Source organism: Necator americanus, chromosome IV (genome assembly GCF_031761385.1).
Source record: "Necator americanus strain Aroian chromosome IV, whole genome shotgun sequence".
Lineage (NCBI taxonomy): Eukaryota > Metazoa > Nematoda > Chromadorea > Rhabditida > Ancylostomatidae > Necator > Necator americanus.
The window spans coordinates 19,584,179-19,598,824 of NC_087374.1; the positions used below are offsets into that span (position 1 = coordinate 19,584,179).

Below are 14,646 nucleotides of genomic sequence, written 5' to 3' on the forward strand. Positions count from 1 at the left end.
CGCAAGCGTATACTAATTATAGAATACATGGTCGCGGGAGCAATTCGCTTCATCGTTTCTCTTTCAACACAGTAACATACACACAATTATGAAAATCCGTTGGATTTTGTTGAGAGGGAAAAGAAATACTATTGTTCTAGTTATTATTGTTGTGGGCAGGAGTGTCGTAGTCGACTAGAGGTCCACTGTGCCACGCGGTCGATGGTTCGAAACCGCCCTCGTGCAAACCAAGCCTTTCATCCCTCCGGAGTCAATAAATTGATATCAAACTTGCCTGGGAGGGTAAAAACACTGACTTGATCATCGGCTGGTCCTCATTGCATAGGCCAACACGCGTTCGAAAACCTCAGCGATCACGAATTGCACGAGATCGTGTTGGCGCATCCGAAGTGGATTGGTACCACAGTGACTTTATCCTTCATTATTATTATTGCTAGTATTATTATTATTCGAATTTGAGTTACGTTACCAATGGCACTAATTCAGTCGGTCAAGCTTTGCTTTGCTGGTCAATGGCAATAACCATATGGAATCGAAGGATGCACCACCATTGGATCGCGGAGATTTTGTGAACACACAGAAGAAAATCTGTCCCACAATTATTGATCGGTAGGTAATATGCAAAACTAATTCGAAAGTTTAGTTGTGATTTTTCCGCCTTCTGAGGGAATGACCTGCCACATAAGCCCTTCCAGAGATTTTGTTCCATTTCTTGGTGCCTTGTTCATGTCTTTTTCTTCCGAGCACTCCATTATTTCATTCTATTATGCCACCACATCCTACCACTCACTTTAGGTTACACCTGGATCTCGTCCAATTGTCCGACGCTGCGGCACCAAATGGTTGGTTAGGATCGGTGAGCTATGTAACAGATATGGAGCAATTTGTGCAAAAACTACCGTGAGTGAACGATTTGTTCATATTTTTACACATCCCCATGAAAAGAGTTTTTTTGCTTTGCTTGGTTTCTCTTCTTCGGATGTATCGGTGAAGATTTCGAAGCAGAACGTTTGGAACTTCAGAAGGCATAAAATGGTGAAAAATCGCGAAAAACCCCAAAATGATTTATTGCGCCTAAATTTATGCATTAACAGAACCGCTTGTTTTTGAGTAGAATTTCTTCTTTGAATCTCAAAACTCCGTTTCTCACTGAGCGCAAATTCCACTGTTAATGGATGAGATCAGACAATCCTGGGCATCTATAATTAGATCTTTCGTTATAATTTATACCGTATTCCTTCACGCTGATTACCCTCATGGGTTTCAATTTTTAAGTGGAGCATGATTCTTCGCATTTTGCAAAGTTCACTGTTTTCTCCACATAGCACCAAGCACTCAGGAAGCACGTCTGTGCACTTCTCATCGTTGACATGGCAACAATGAGAGACACTGTTCGCGTCTGCAACGGCGCCAAATCTACACCTTCAGAGTGGAACGCATATGTGGAACCTTAGTAGAGAATTTTTAATGTTTGAGGACGAATAATTAAATAAATAAATAAGTGTATATGTAATCGTTGTGTGTTTGGCAGCTAAGATGACTACAAAATGTTCCGTCGTGTGACTTAGAAAAAGTTCACCATGGTGTGTGCACGGAATGTTGAACATTTTCTAATTTTCTTTTATTTTACTGCTTTTCTTTTTGTTTTCGGTAATCTGATCATAAACAACAAATCAGCACAGCGGATCTTTTCTAAGTCTGAAGACTTGCAGGATCCGAAACTCAATTCGTTCCTTGTCCTTGTGTAACTTGAACATCGGAAAATCTGTGAACTTGTTGTGTTGTTGCGCTTTTGGTTTTTGATCAAACCAAATTTATATTTGGTTTCCAATTCCATCTTTCCCTCCTTTGCCGACTTTATTAGTTAGAAAGGAATATCTATATTTTTCCAAAAAAGGAAGAAAGTTGTTTTTATACCACTCCTTCCCGAAGATGTGCTCATCTACCATCAAGAATTCACTACAAATCACTCAAAAGCATCTAGTTGAAATAACCTTGGGTATTTTTTCAGTGTAAATGCCTTTGTGGATCCATTCGAGGAGGAAGAACGGAGGTCTCGGACAGAAATGTGGGTCGAGTCAACGTCCCCTGGATATCCGAGCGAAGAAGAAAATGGCGGCGAGGTTGCGGCAAATGCGGGAGGTTCAGAGGACTCGATGGAGATTCCCGAGGTGACATGTTTTACCAGAGGGAGCTTGTTTATTTTTACTGTTTTTGTTTATTTCATTAGCTTGTTTTTTTTATGAAAGATCTAGTTTTAACCTTTAGACAGTAAACGGCAGCACATAATAAAATATTAACGTTGCAAGACTACAAAAATTCCGAATGCAAAATAAGCGAGACCTCGTTCGGACAGCGCTCGTCTATTTCGGAATGTATAATACTTGTTTGCTTTTGTTTTACACCTTTGGTCACCGGCAAAATAATTCATATTATTAATGTAATTTGTAATTTGCTATATTTAATTAGTTTTTCTTGTCATTTATAAAGTAGCTGTTCTAGAGCAATTTCTGTATCTTTAGCCCAGTCGAGTTGATAGCGTCAATGAAATGTGGAGGAAGAGAAGTTGAGTATTAGGAAGATACTGCGATATTTCTTTCTATCATGTGTTGGTCTAAAAAACTTCTTAGCATTTCTCCTTTAAACTTGTGGAGTATGAACAGTCTCGTTCAAATTGAGATTCTTCTCTCTGATGCTCTTTTCTCCACACTTCATCAAGTCTCCACTAAGCTTCCCGTTGAATTTAGAGGAAATAAAAAGTGTTTTCGCTTGTTCTACGCTTAGAATTGTTATATTTTTATTCTTGAAGAGAAATGAGTTTTTCCTTTGAGGTTATGAAATGAGAATCAGTATTTATATTAGAAAAACTTGGGAGAACAGTGTTGAAATAAAGAGAGGAAATTATAATTTCGATTCGTTTTTTTTTGTCCTATTCCTTAATGTTTAAATATCACAACTGAAATTGTGCATGAACCGCCGCAGCCCTTGCTAAAAATGTTTGCTAGAATGTCGTAAACGTATATGGATTCGTTTTTTCTCTAGGTGAAAGTCTCTGAATGTTCCGAGAAAAGCGTGAGTGCCAGTCCTCCTGGCAACACTACTACCTCAACGACTGGCGCCGATGAAGAGCCATTACCGCCGTCTGTTCAGATTCATATAAATGGCGAGCTGCTGCCCACTGCTAAGGTAGCTTTCAAGAAATTAGTGTTTTTCTATTAATTTCAGCTCGGTTTCGCAGATTTAGTCTCCGTTTTACGTCAAAATTGGTGAGTAACGGAATTTCCAAGTAATTTTCACTGATTCTAACTAGCGGGATCAAAAGACAAACAAACTAATTGGATACTTTTTATGGCGATTTTCTGTCATAATTTTTGTCAAAGCGTCACTGATCAGCATATGAACGAGGGAATGAGTGGATAAATTAGTGAAATAGCAGGTAGGTTGCTATCCACGTGTATTACTTAAGTAAATATGTACTGCAATGCTGCTGAAACGAGGTACCATGCAATCCAACCATAATCCTACTCATTTTTTCATCTACCATTCTACTCATCTTCGGCTCATTTCGAGTATAAAGCCATATCAAAGCTTGCGAAGAAATCCATGGAAGATTATGTCTGGAGGACAGCTGGGCCCTGGAAATATATGGATTTATCTCCTTCCACGATCGGATTTATTTATCTTATAGATCCAGAAGAACGTTATGGACCGTCTGGACTCTCTTGTTACCTCAGAAGTGAGCGAGGCAAACTCTTTAGTGAGTTCCGAAGTGGATAAGATTAGCCTCGTGAAATGTCAATTCACCAGCAACATTCATCACGCTCTGGATGATGCAAAGAAAGAGGTGAGTATGTGTGGACGTCTTCTCGTACTATTCACACATTTTGCTGTAATAATCGAACATATTTTGTTGCGATTTCGAAACCTTTTTTAAGTGAATTTTCCACTTTTCTCGGCACCTAAGTTGCAAACTAATTTTGACTCCAATTGATATTTACATTTTTTCTCACCTCATCTGCAGTTGAGGTAAATACTCACGTGGGATTTCCTCTGTTCAGATAGACTTCGATCAGATCGACCGATTCTGGCGGTATCGCTACAACAAAACAGAGCCTGAGTCGGAGGAGGAAAAGAAGGAAAAGATAGAAAAAGACGTTCGTGAGATGAATCGACATCGAGCACATACACCTACAATTGAACGAGTGGTGCTCTACTATACTACGGATCGAAGACTATCGTCGACACCTACAGTTTCGTCTATGTCGCCGTCACCAGAGCCATTTTCGCAGCGCTCACCGCTCCCCGAGTCGGGCAAGAATCTCTTCATACAATGCGTGAGACCAGCCGTATCGCAACATGATTCGCTTACCTCAGAACCTATTGGTGATGTAGTGGTTCCTGTTATGACTCCTGTTTTTGAGGAGGAAGAGAAAGGAATAGAGCATGTGCGAGTCGAGAACCCTCAAAGGCACTTTGAACGGGCGATTGTTGGTGGCGAGTCAAACTCAAGCGAATTGAAGAGAAATGATGTCGTTTCTGAGCAGGTGCGTAACTTCCATTCGAAGATGTTTCTAGGTTCTCAAAAAATTCTAGACGTCCTTTGTGAATTTCAGAAAGAAGAACTGAAAGAAAGCTCGGACGAAATTTCAACAGAACTTTTAATACCGAACAAACCCATTGACGTAGAATCGCATAAGGAAAGTACACCATTTTTCCGGCTAGACAGGATATCTTCCGGGGAGGAATCGGAAGATGGACGAGTTATATTTGTAGGTTTGTCATTTTTCCAAGAATTTTCCTCGCCATTATTAGGTCATAAGTCGAGCAGGAAAACAGTATTTCAGTTCTTCTGGTCTTTCTTCTATGTCGATAGTACAATATTTAATGGCAGATTTCAAAAATCTCTTTTTTGTTCAGCAGAACGAGGTGCTCAACTGCCCTTTTATACTATCGTACTCATACAATTTTTCGAGGTACAGATGTGAAGACCGACTTCCTCAGCAGTGCTAAGCGGTTTCTACAATGACATTCACTTGCTTCGTAAAACTGCGCTTTTTTCGAAGACTAATCACCGGAAAGCTAAGTTATTGATTTAAAGCTCTCTTGCTCAGGAAGAAGCAACGGAAATACAAGCACGCACTCCACCAGAAACTAATCGACCCTGAATTCAGAGAGAAATTTTTATGAAATGCAGAGATTCGCAGAATGTGATTCTAGTGGGAATTTCTTTTACGTGAATCATTGTGGGACACTTTTCCTTAAAATGAAAATCCGCTGGTGACGTAGTTGTTCTACAACTGTTATGTTGCACTATTAGCTGATAATGGAAGTGACGATTTGAGGATTCGACTGCTGCTGTTCTCTAAGTCGTTGTGCTGATAATTTGGGCAAAAAAAAACTTCCTCTAAAACTAACTTAGTGCTAAAAAGACGCATTCTTAACAAAGTAGTGGGATTTGCGACAGAAGATTTGAATCGTAGTGGAAATCGTCCTCCTACGAATTTTTGGTCGATTAATTCGGTTTCTACTAGTTAACTAGGCATCCGATTTTGTGTAGGCTTCCCTTTTTAGAATCTAGCGGAGTTGCTGACCGTCAGAGAACATTTTCTGAATGGGAACAGAAAAGCCACAAAAATCACAAAATGGCAGTATGGCTACTTTCTAGCGCTAACCTCCCCCTATAAAAAGTAGTCCCAAAGTACTTCTTTAGGCGCTCTTATGTCGAAGTTATTGGCGATATTCCACACTTAACAAAGTGCACAGAATCGGAGCTTTCTTGGCATATTAAATTCCGCCTAATCCACATTTAAACTGCTGAAGACATGTATCATTAAACTGCTCACCTTTTAGAAGTTGTTTCAAGTTTCCATCTCTTTTGCAAAAATGTGGCTCAGCGGAATGTTGAACCTGTGTGGTTCCATGGTCACATTGTCAACACGTTGAACATTTTGAAAGCAAAATGTTGATGCTTCCATGTTACTGTCCTACACCAGAAACTTAGTATAATATTTTGTGATGTATGTAATTATTTAATATTACGAAACATTTTGTCCTGGTCGTCAAGCTATCCTCCATTCATTTCTGCCCGTCGCACACTCTCTTAGGACCTCCTTCCCTTGCGACCCAACCACGCCTCCCCCCTCTTTACGACCCGATTGGAAAATACTATCACATGCTTGACCCTAGTTCTACCGGTCACAACTGGACCCCAGCCCTATGCGTGACGCAAGCAGGCTTAATTAGGTTTTACCTTCAAAAGGACACTACAAGATTAGATGGCTAACTACGCGAGCACAATTAACAACAACACGAAACTATAACTTGATCACCCTGATGACTTTGACTTTTGTTGTTCGTTGATTTGCCCGAGTGGACCCTTGTAATATTTCTATTTTTCGCATTTCGCAATACCGTAACTACGAATAGCTATGACGAAACACACAACAACGGCAGTAGTATGGACGATAGTGTACTGCATGGCATCGATATGTACATGATTTATGGTTAAGCGCAATAAACTGACAGGGTCCTAAGTCAGGATCAGCATGGTTGTACATGATCGGCTTGACGGCATGTTGCTACAGCCAGTATAAACGGACCTACAATACTTTTCCACAGTTTCACGGTCCGAAATGATCGCACACAAGAGATGTCGAAACTGTAAAGAGTGAGCAACGAAATCAGTGCACGAACACAAGAACAGTCTACACTCGCCTGCCGTGGGAAGCACAGTAGGAGGATCGCGGTGCAGCGACCGAAGTCGTGCGCGATCACGAAAGCACGACAGAGAGGGCCGCGATACGACTTAACCGGATGTATTGAAAGAGAAGGAAAGAAAACGAGAATGTACCAAAGAATGTCGCTTGAAACAATGCAGGTGGCAACCAAGCCTTTCCACTGACTTATCACATGGGCTGGCCCCACAAGTCATTGTAAAGATGCATACGGGTTCTTTCACTTCAAGCGATTCTGAGGTGAAGGTGAACTTGCAGGCCCATCCCCACAGGGATTGATGTACGCTGTGGATATTATTCCTCTATCCTTTTATGGAAAGACTTTCGATCATCAAATGCAGGATAACAGAAAACTGACGATGTTGGGAGGGGATCTCTCTAGAAAAAGATAATGTTAGGGGTGCAGGTGTGTGCGATGAACGTCATCGCGCTCAGTTCTTCCTCATCGTACTGAAAAGTGCATGAGAAACGGAAACGTCCCTTTTGTACGTTTTTCGTACGAGGCTCCCTATAGCACGCCACTCCAGTATGTATATCCAGTATGTATATATACGCGCTACGCCTGAAAACGAGCGGGCAATTATTATTGAGTTTTCCAACTAACCCACTCAACTAACTCAGGTAAAACTAACTCGTGTGGAACTGATGGGTAAGCTGCTGAGGAAGACGGCGTGTACGCAAAGGAAGCGTTGTGACGTGGCTCCTAGGGAAAACACTTACTAAACGGCCGGCTATTTTTCAGAATGAGAAATTTCTCGGGAAATTGAATGTGGTCACCCTTGTACTCGCAATGAACACCCTTAAACCTGTCTTTTAGTAAGGAGTTCCCTACATTGTCAATTTCCTGGTGTGCTGCCTTCACCAAAATCTATTGAGACTGTATTATTATGATTTAAGGAGTGTTTCCCATATAACTTCCTAAAAACACATTTGTAATGGTGAACTTTCTGAATGGATGATATTTTTCATTATTTCATACAAGATTCTCCCCAGCGAGAGCGAAACTGTACTTGCTATCGTTTTTACAATAGGTGGCACCTCATGCATTCGAGAAGGGATGCTCATCACTTTTTATTCGTTTCAGTTGTCAGACAAGTAGTTTAATCTGGAAAACTCTGAAGAAACAAATCTACTTAAGATACAAAATTGACCAGTTTCATTTTCACTGCATTGCAAAAGGTTTTCAACGGCATTGCACATTGCAGCGACATAACTTTTTTTAACGAAAACCATCACGTATTGGGTTTTAAGTCGTAACATTCTCTTTTTCTTCGTCTTTTTTTGCTCTACTCTTTTTGGAATCTCTTTGTTCGTTCTTCGCCTCAAGTAGGTTTCACAGAAGAGAACTGCAGGTTGGTTTCACAGGTATTTTCTGAAAAGTGGTGGTAAGATAAGGTGAGAAAGGGACCTTTTTAGTATTTTATTCTTTACTGCGTTGATTCTCACAGGTTAACACAACTCTTTGATTCGTATTTACGTTTTCAACCACAAAAACTATAAATTTTCTTCACTAGCCATCTCTCGCCTGATACAGTATATTAATAACTTTCCAGAAAAATAATATTTTTTGATCAAAATTCCATGGAGTTTCATCATATCATGGATATTTTGACATTTAACTTTCGAAACTTCCAAGATATTAGCGCGTGAGCAGAAACCAGAAGTGCCAACCATCCAAATTTCCCAGTGGGAAATTGACATAATTTTATGTCAGCACTGTAGAATCAAATAGAAATGCAACACGAATCTCCTAATATTCTTAAAAACTAAGGGATGTTGTAAAGTAATCTCACGTATTACTTTTATTTAGCAAAATTTGCAGCAAAATCAAAGGAGGAGTTGGTAAGGCGGTAAACTGTCACAGTTATTTTTTTTTTGGGTCACGCCACTTTTGAGGGGGGAGCTTCTGAAACTTTGCAGTTCTGACGGAGGTGACTTCCTAATCTTGCATAGTTGTTGAGATCTTAGAATGAATATCAGCATCGTGCTGAAATGATCCGCTTTGCGGGAAAAAATATCCCACTGAGGGTGATCTCGGAGTCAAGCTGCTGTTGTGAGGATTTAATCAAAGATTGTATGCGGTGAGATACTCGGGATTACCCATTTAGCTGATATTTGAGAAAATCACGGCAAAGCAGCATTGAGCCTTATGAATGGCTGCGATTCTATTATTTCGCTTGTGGTTAACATCGGGAGAACATTTTTGCATAGTGGACCTGATTACCCTTACCGAAGGTATCGTTATAGGATCTCTTAAGCTCTGGAGTTTAATGTTTCTACTATCATTTTATTTATCTATACATTACAGTCGTCACAGTTACAGACGAAATTTGGAGAAAAATAAAGCTGACAATAAAAATTTAAAGAAGTTATTTTCCACTATTATTATAAGAAAACGTGCAATAGAAAATCTCTTCAAAAAATCTCAATCACTTCATCAGCACCATTTCAAGCCAGCTATTTTCTGTTTAATCCTTAGAACGGCGTTTTTAGGAGGTAGTTACACATAGTTAAATACTTCACCGTACATTTCCAGACTGAGAGTGAGATGAAAATGACTTTAGGGAATTTTAACAGGTAATTCTTTCTCCGTTGTGTCTCGACGCACCAACACAACATGTGCTTGTAGCAAAAAAAGAGATACAAGAATGATGTAGAGATGAACGAAATGTTCAAAGCGCCGTAGTCGCCGTAGGAATCATTCCCATGATCTCATGGATATCGCACTCTCTTCGAACAGGTGTTGAGCACCAACTATTCGTAGCGCAGCACGTCACGGGAAGTATCCTCTGGATTAGTAAATCTTGGAGTAGCATGATAACTGATCAATAGGAGCGGCTAAAGGCATCATCGATGCTCAGAGAACATCGAATTAAAGATTCATGACAGAAAAAAACTTAAAAAAAACAATTTTCTAAAGAACAACATGGTTTCTAAAGAACTAAATTTGCATTGGGAAGTGAAAAGATTTCAAGTAGATTTCGAGTTCTCTCGTAGAGAAGACTCTACGTAGGTCACCCAATCTTCTGATCGAGGAATACTCGCTATGTATAGTCCCGTAAAAACTTTTCATCTCTGGCGAGTATTCCTCGATCAACGGTGCATCGATGCGCAAGCGTTTGTGTAAACTTCAGTTCGGTTTTCACCCGCTCAAGTCATGAACTGCGGCGCGCACGTCGTCGCAGCGCCGTCATTTGCTGGCTTCTAGCCCGAAAGCTGAGTGATCCACTGCGCCCCCTGCGCGGAAATCGTGGCGATATTTCTAGAATGAAACAACCGAAATGAAGAAATGTTTCGGATACAGTAACGACGTGCGCGCAACGCAGAGGACGTCGTTTAGCACAGCTGCTCGGTTTTTCAAAAGTTGTTTTAGTCTAGTCGGGCTGAGTCGATCATCCAAAACAACTACGAAACCACAAAACTGTTCCGCTTTTATTGTGTTACTCACTACCTTCTACACCACCCCGGTTTTGGGATATAATTTAGCAATTCAGGCTATTCTTACCTTGTGCCCAGCTAGTGTTCTTTATTTCTTCCAACAAGAGGTTATCAAAGAAGTATTCTTGTTCAGACCTTAAGATAAGCAGTGTTTCTCGGCTATGGTTGAGTTTTATCTAACGATGGGTATCTGCATTTGCATAGGTTCTGTAGAAGCATAAAGCGAAATTTTTACTCTTACTAATAATTTATCGCTTTGAAGGAGATTTTTTTCCAGAGTTTTTGGACCTAAGTTCTGGTTTCTGTATACGATTATGATCGCTTACCATATTTAGATTTATATCCTTTAGATGTTTTCCTTATAGAATCACGGGATCTTCCGGCAGCTTTCTTAAAGCGGCATCATCGGCTTAAAGACGAATCGACGTCCACAGCGGATTTGGAGGATTTCATGACGGACGTCATTCGTGATGGGTGGAGCGATAACAACGCCAACTATAAAAAGGAAGTGCACGACAAGTCGACCGTAACCTCTCCGTCGTTAAACTCAAATTCGAGTCAGCAACAATTTTTCGAGAAGCACATGATGCAAGATCAAGCTACTTCAATGTCACTGTCGCCTGCAAGCTCACCGCTACCACCGTTGGTAGTTCTGGAAGATGCTCCAGAGACAGATGTTTCGTTGCCTGATTTGAAAGATCAGTGAGTTCCAGCACCTTTTCTGAATTACGATGCGTACGTTACCGTTTAGACTCCTTTCCAACTATTGCTCTTTTTTTAAATAAATGAAGTTTGGAAAAAGTTAACAAATGAGGATCCTCTAAGCTTAATTCGCGCCATGAAGGTAATTTGCAGTGCATTTTTAGAGCTTGAATATGATAAGATTTTCGTGGCATTTCTTTCATTCAAATGAAACTGTTCATCCCTCATCAAATGAATGTAAGAAGTTACGCGCAAATAATGCTAAAACACCAAACGTCATGAACTTGGGTCCCGGAAGTTTGTGCCATTCTTTCGATTTTCTCGACCACATGTGGATTCCATTAGATCCCTACTGATGGTTCAGATTGTGATGCTTTGCGTCTCTGGATTAGCTGTATCTGTCACCATTCATTTCACTGGGCGATTTTCCCTCAGTTTAATAATGTCGCGGTCTTTTTTCCTTTAGGCGCCATCAACGTTATCTACATTGTAAAACCATTTTTAAGGACCTATCACTGTTGACATTGACACAGTGCAGTCTATAAATGCACATCTGTTCTGGAAAAATTGAGGCTTCTTTGCTTTGAGTGAACCAGGAGAATTTCGATATCTTCTTCCTCTTTCCTTAAATCCTTCTAGATTTTTGAAAATTAACGATTGTTTCAATAAATGAATCGAATTGGAAATTATGTCATGATTATTAAAACAAAGTTCAAAAAAGCTACTGTAATGCTTTTGTTTCTGTCAAACATGACACTTTTTTGTTTTTTATTCTTTTCTGCAGATATTCCCTAACATTTGGCTGAAATTGAACAAGATGACTATGAATTCGTTAGAAATCGCCAAAGCAGTAAAGTGCAATCGAAACGAAAGGAACAAATAGTGCAAATGGTGTACAAGTGATTGTTATTAATGCATTTTCATTGCGAGCGAAAAAAAATAAATAGCGTGCAAACGTTTGAAATAGAACAGTGGTGAAATTTTGATGATTCGCATATTGAACGACAGCCACGTTCCTATTAGTCAACATTTCTGTGTGCTACTTTTTCAGTTTAACCGACCTAGTTGTATTCTCATGGTACTCATTTAACACACCCTGTAAAATGTGAGTAAAATCAATATCACGTGCCGGTTTATCGCATCTTGAGAATAACATATTGGGATTCAGGGTGACATAATTCAGGATTAGTAGCTACTCTTGCGTTAGAGTCGTGTGTTTCACCCACCTCTAGATGTCGAGTTGCGTAATGTTGACCTGATCCTCTAATTATTAGATATTCAATAGTTTTTTGCAATGCTTTCGCAGTTCAAGCAACTTGAAGGGATCACCCCACGAATCTGGGGTGGTGCGTGCTTCAGGTGGGTTATGCCTGTACGGGGTCGTAGATCATGGGGAGGAGAGTGATTCCGTCCATTTCTTCCTAACTGCCGTTAAAAAAGGCCCGGAAGATGCGGCTTCGAGCGTTATTTTCTAGATCGAGTTCGATTGGAGCGCGCTCGCCTTGTGCAGGCGGCGTTGTCCCTTACAGTTTAGTCTATCCTGAAAAGTGGATTTTGAAACTTAGGATGACCTAAATATTTGATGATTGAGCGCTGTTACTTTGTCAAAAGTGAACAAAATGATTTGGGTTGTCCGTCAAACAGAAGGACAACGCTCACGGCGGCAGACGCGTCGCGGTCATCTGATTGAAGATATTCGGCACTGACTATACATGTCAGTGAAAATATCCTTTATCGGACATGTCGTCTCCCCATGAACCAGGAGATTTTTCTCGTGTATTTATATGCGAGGGTGACATTGCACGATATTATACATAGCCCTCGTGAGACGTATAAATACCTAAACGTTGGCAGCTGTAGCAAATCAGGAGGCTTTCACTTTCTTTTTTTGGAAACAGTTTTGAGTTTCGCTCAGTCTATCCGAACACATCTTCGAAGTTTGTCGAGTTTCATTTTTTTCCTTTCTATGTATGCGCTATTCAGTAATCAGAGAATATTATAGACAATGTTTCTTTATCATAGACAATGTCTTTCGTTTTTCTTTTTCTAGCTTCTCAGACCTGGAAAGCTCGTCAGTTGAAGATCTTCTTGCCATTGAAACTCGCCCCAGCTCGGTGAACAGAAAATCGGTCACTTTCAGTGATTTGGTATGTGTCCTTAATTTTCATAATAACATTTCAGACATAAAATAGTTTGCAGATTGATGTGGAACCCTCATCACCTGAATCGATCAGGAAAGAACGGAGTCAGTCACCATTCGGACATAACTTCGACCTAAAACCAATTCTTAAGAAAGAGGATAAGCAGAAGGAAACGTGAGTGTTGATCGGGTTATTCTCTAGCAATCACTTCTTTATGGAAAGGTCATGACTACTTCTCGACACTTCTCGTGCAATATAGTTTCAGAATAGCATCTTAGCTTTTTCATGTTCTTATCCAGAAACGATACATTCTTGACATTAAATATTTGTGGGAATTTGTGATTAGTGCGCTAACAAGACACTTTTTTAGGGCTTACGTGGGATGTTAAATAATCCTCTTTTTGGCGAAAACCTTCCAGACAAATGAGGAAGGATCCAAAGTATAGTCTGAGCACCAATCTTCTTCAGTAATAATCCATAATCTTAGTTTTCTTCTAATGTATTGAAAATGCTTTTTCCTCTTTAATCGGCACTACGAAATAACTCAGATTTTCGAGATTTCATTTGTGGAAATTTAATCCTAACCACCTTGGACGTAGTAACAGTAAGTAGTTATAAAGAAACTTAGAAAATACTGACATCCTGTCGTTGATGGGTTAGATTGTGAATTTTTCATTCTTCTATATTCAGACGAGTTAACGGCTAAGTGCGCATCGTCCTCAGCCGTTATGTTGTCTTACTGTTTCCTATCCTGTTTGGTCAAAAAGAGAACACTGAATGGCAAAAAAGCAGCATGCTGTGTACTCGTCCGGACGAGTTTTTAAAAACAGCTACTTTGAACTTCTACGGAATTTTCAAACTATTTCTCAAGCTACTATAATACTTTTCTTTTTTCCAACCAATCGAAATTCTTATGTTTCCCATTACCTATTTATGGAAATGTTTAAAATATGTCAATATCTCAAATGCTGCGATAAAATTTCCCCCAACGCGTTGTTATGGGAACGAAGGGGCGTACAGAAAATGTTTATGATGCTATGAGGAAGTTATCTTTGTTACTTACTCGTCATCGAAACTAAGTTGCTCGAGAATGTTCCCTCACCCTCCTCAGTGAAGGATACTGTAGACTGAGTTTCGAAAGGGAACCCCTCTATGAGATCCACTGGATGCCTCACTCTCGCGTTGTTTGTTCCTTTTAATTTTCCCTCCTATTTATTTGTTTTAGCTGACGAATAAAATCATGAGATGATTGCGACGCGAGCTCCTCCACCTCGTAGTAACTAACTTACGTGGCTTTCCAAGGAATAGAACAGTGTAGAGTCTAAAGGGCTTTTTCGTTGGAGCAACTGTTTTCTTTTTTCTCGATACGCTTTGCGATAGCGTTTCGAGAACAGTCGTCCGGATTTCCGACGCTTTTCGGATGCTTCACCCAATTTTCGTTGTCGAATCAATATCTTACTACAAGTATCTTAGGAGGTTTATTCGAGTAAATTAGTGATTTTCTTGGTGTGATTCTATATTCAATTTACAGAAAAGAGATATTTGATTCGAATCAGATTGTTCTCACAATTAAATAACTGCCGTGGGTCTTTCTCTCGGATCACTAGTTTCTGCGCTATTTCAACTGTAAC

General features: G+C 40.0%; 1 protein-coding gene across 1 annotated transcript in view; it reads left to right on the forward strand.

The window, feature by feature from the left end:
• The window catches only part of RB195_001961 (uncharacterized protein), a gene marked incomplete at both ends in the record, with an annotated part of 31,810 nt that overhangs the window by 13,220 nt on the left and 3,944 nt on the right, over window positions 1-14,646 (forward strand). Inside the window, 10 exons of the mRNA XM_064198984.1 lie at window positions 487-609; window positions 796-900; window positions 2,012-2,171; window positions 3,043-3,186; window positions 3,689-3,844; window positions 4,059-4,544; window positions 4,614-4,773; window positions 10,538-10,874; window positions 12,925-13,021; window positions 13,074-13,189. Of these exons, the coding sequence (XP_064054865.1) occupies window positions 487-609; window positions 796-900; window positions 2,012-2,171; window positions 3,043-3,186; window positions 3,689-3,844; window positions 4,059-4,544; window positions 4,614-4,773; window positions 10,538-10,874; window positions 12,925-13,021; window positions 13,074-13,189 (1,884 nt within the window). The remainder of the gene's footprint in view (window positions 1-486; window positions 610-795; window positions 901-2,011; window positions 2,172-3,042; window positions 3,187-3,688; window positions 3,845-4,058; window positions 4,545-4,613; window positions 4,774-10,537; window positions 10,875-12,924; window positions 13,022-13,073; window positions 13,190-14,646) is intronic.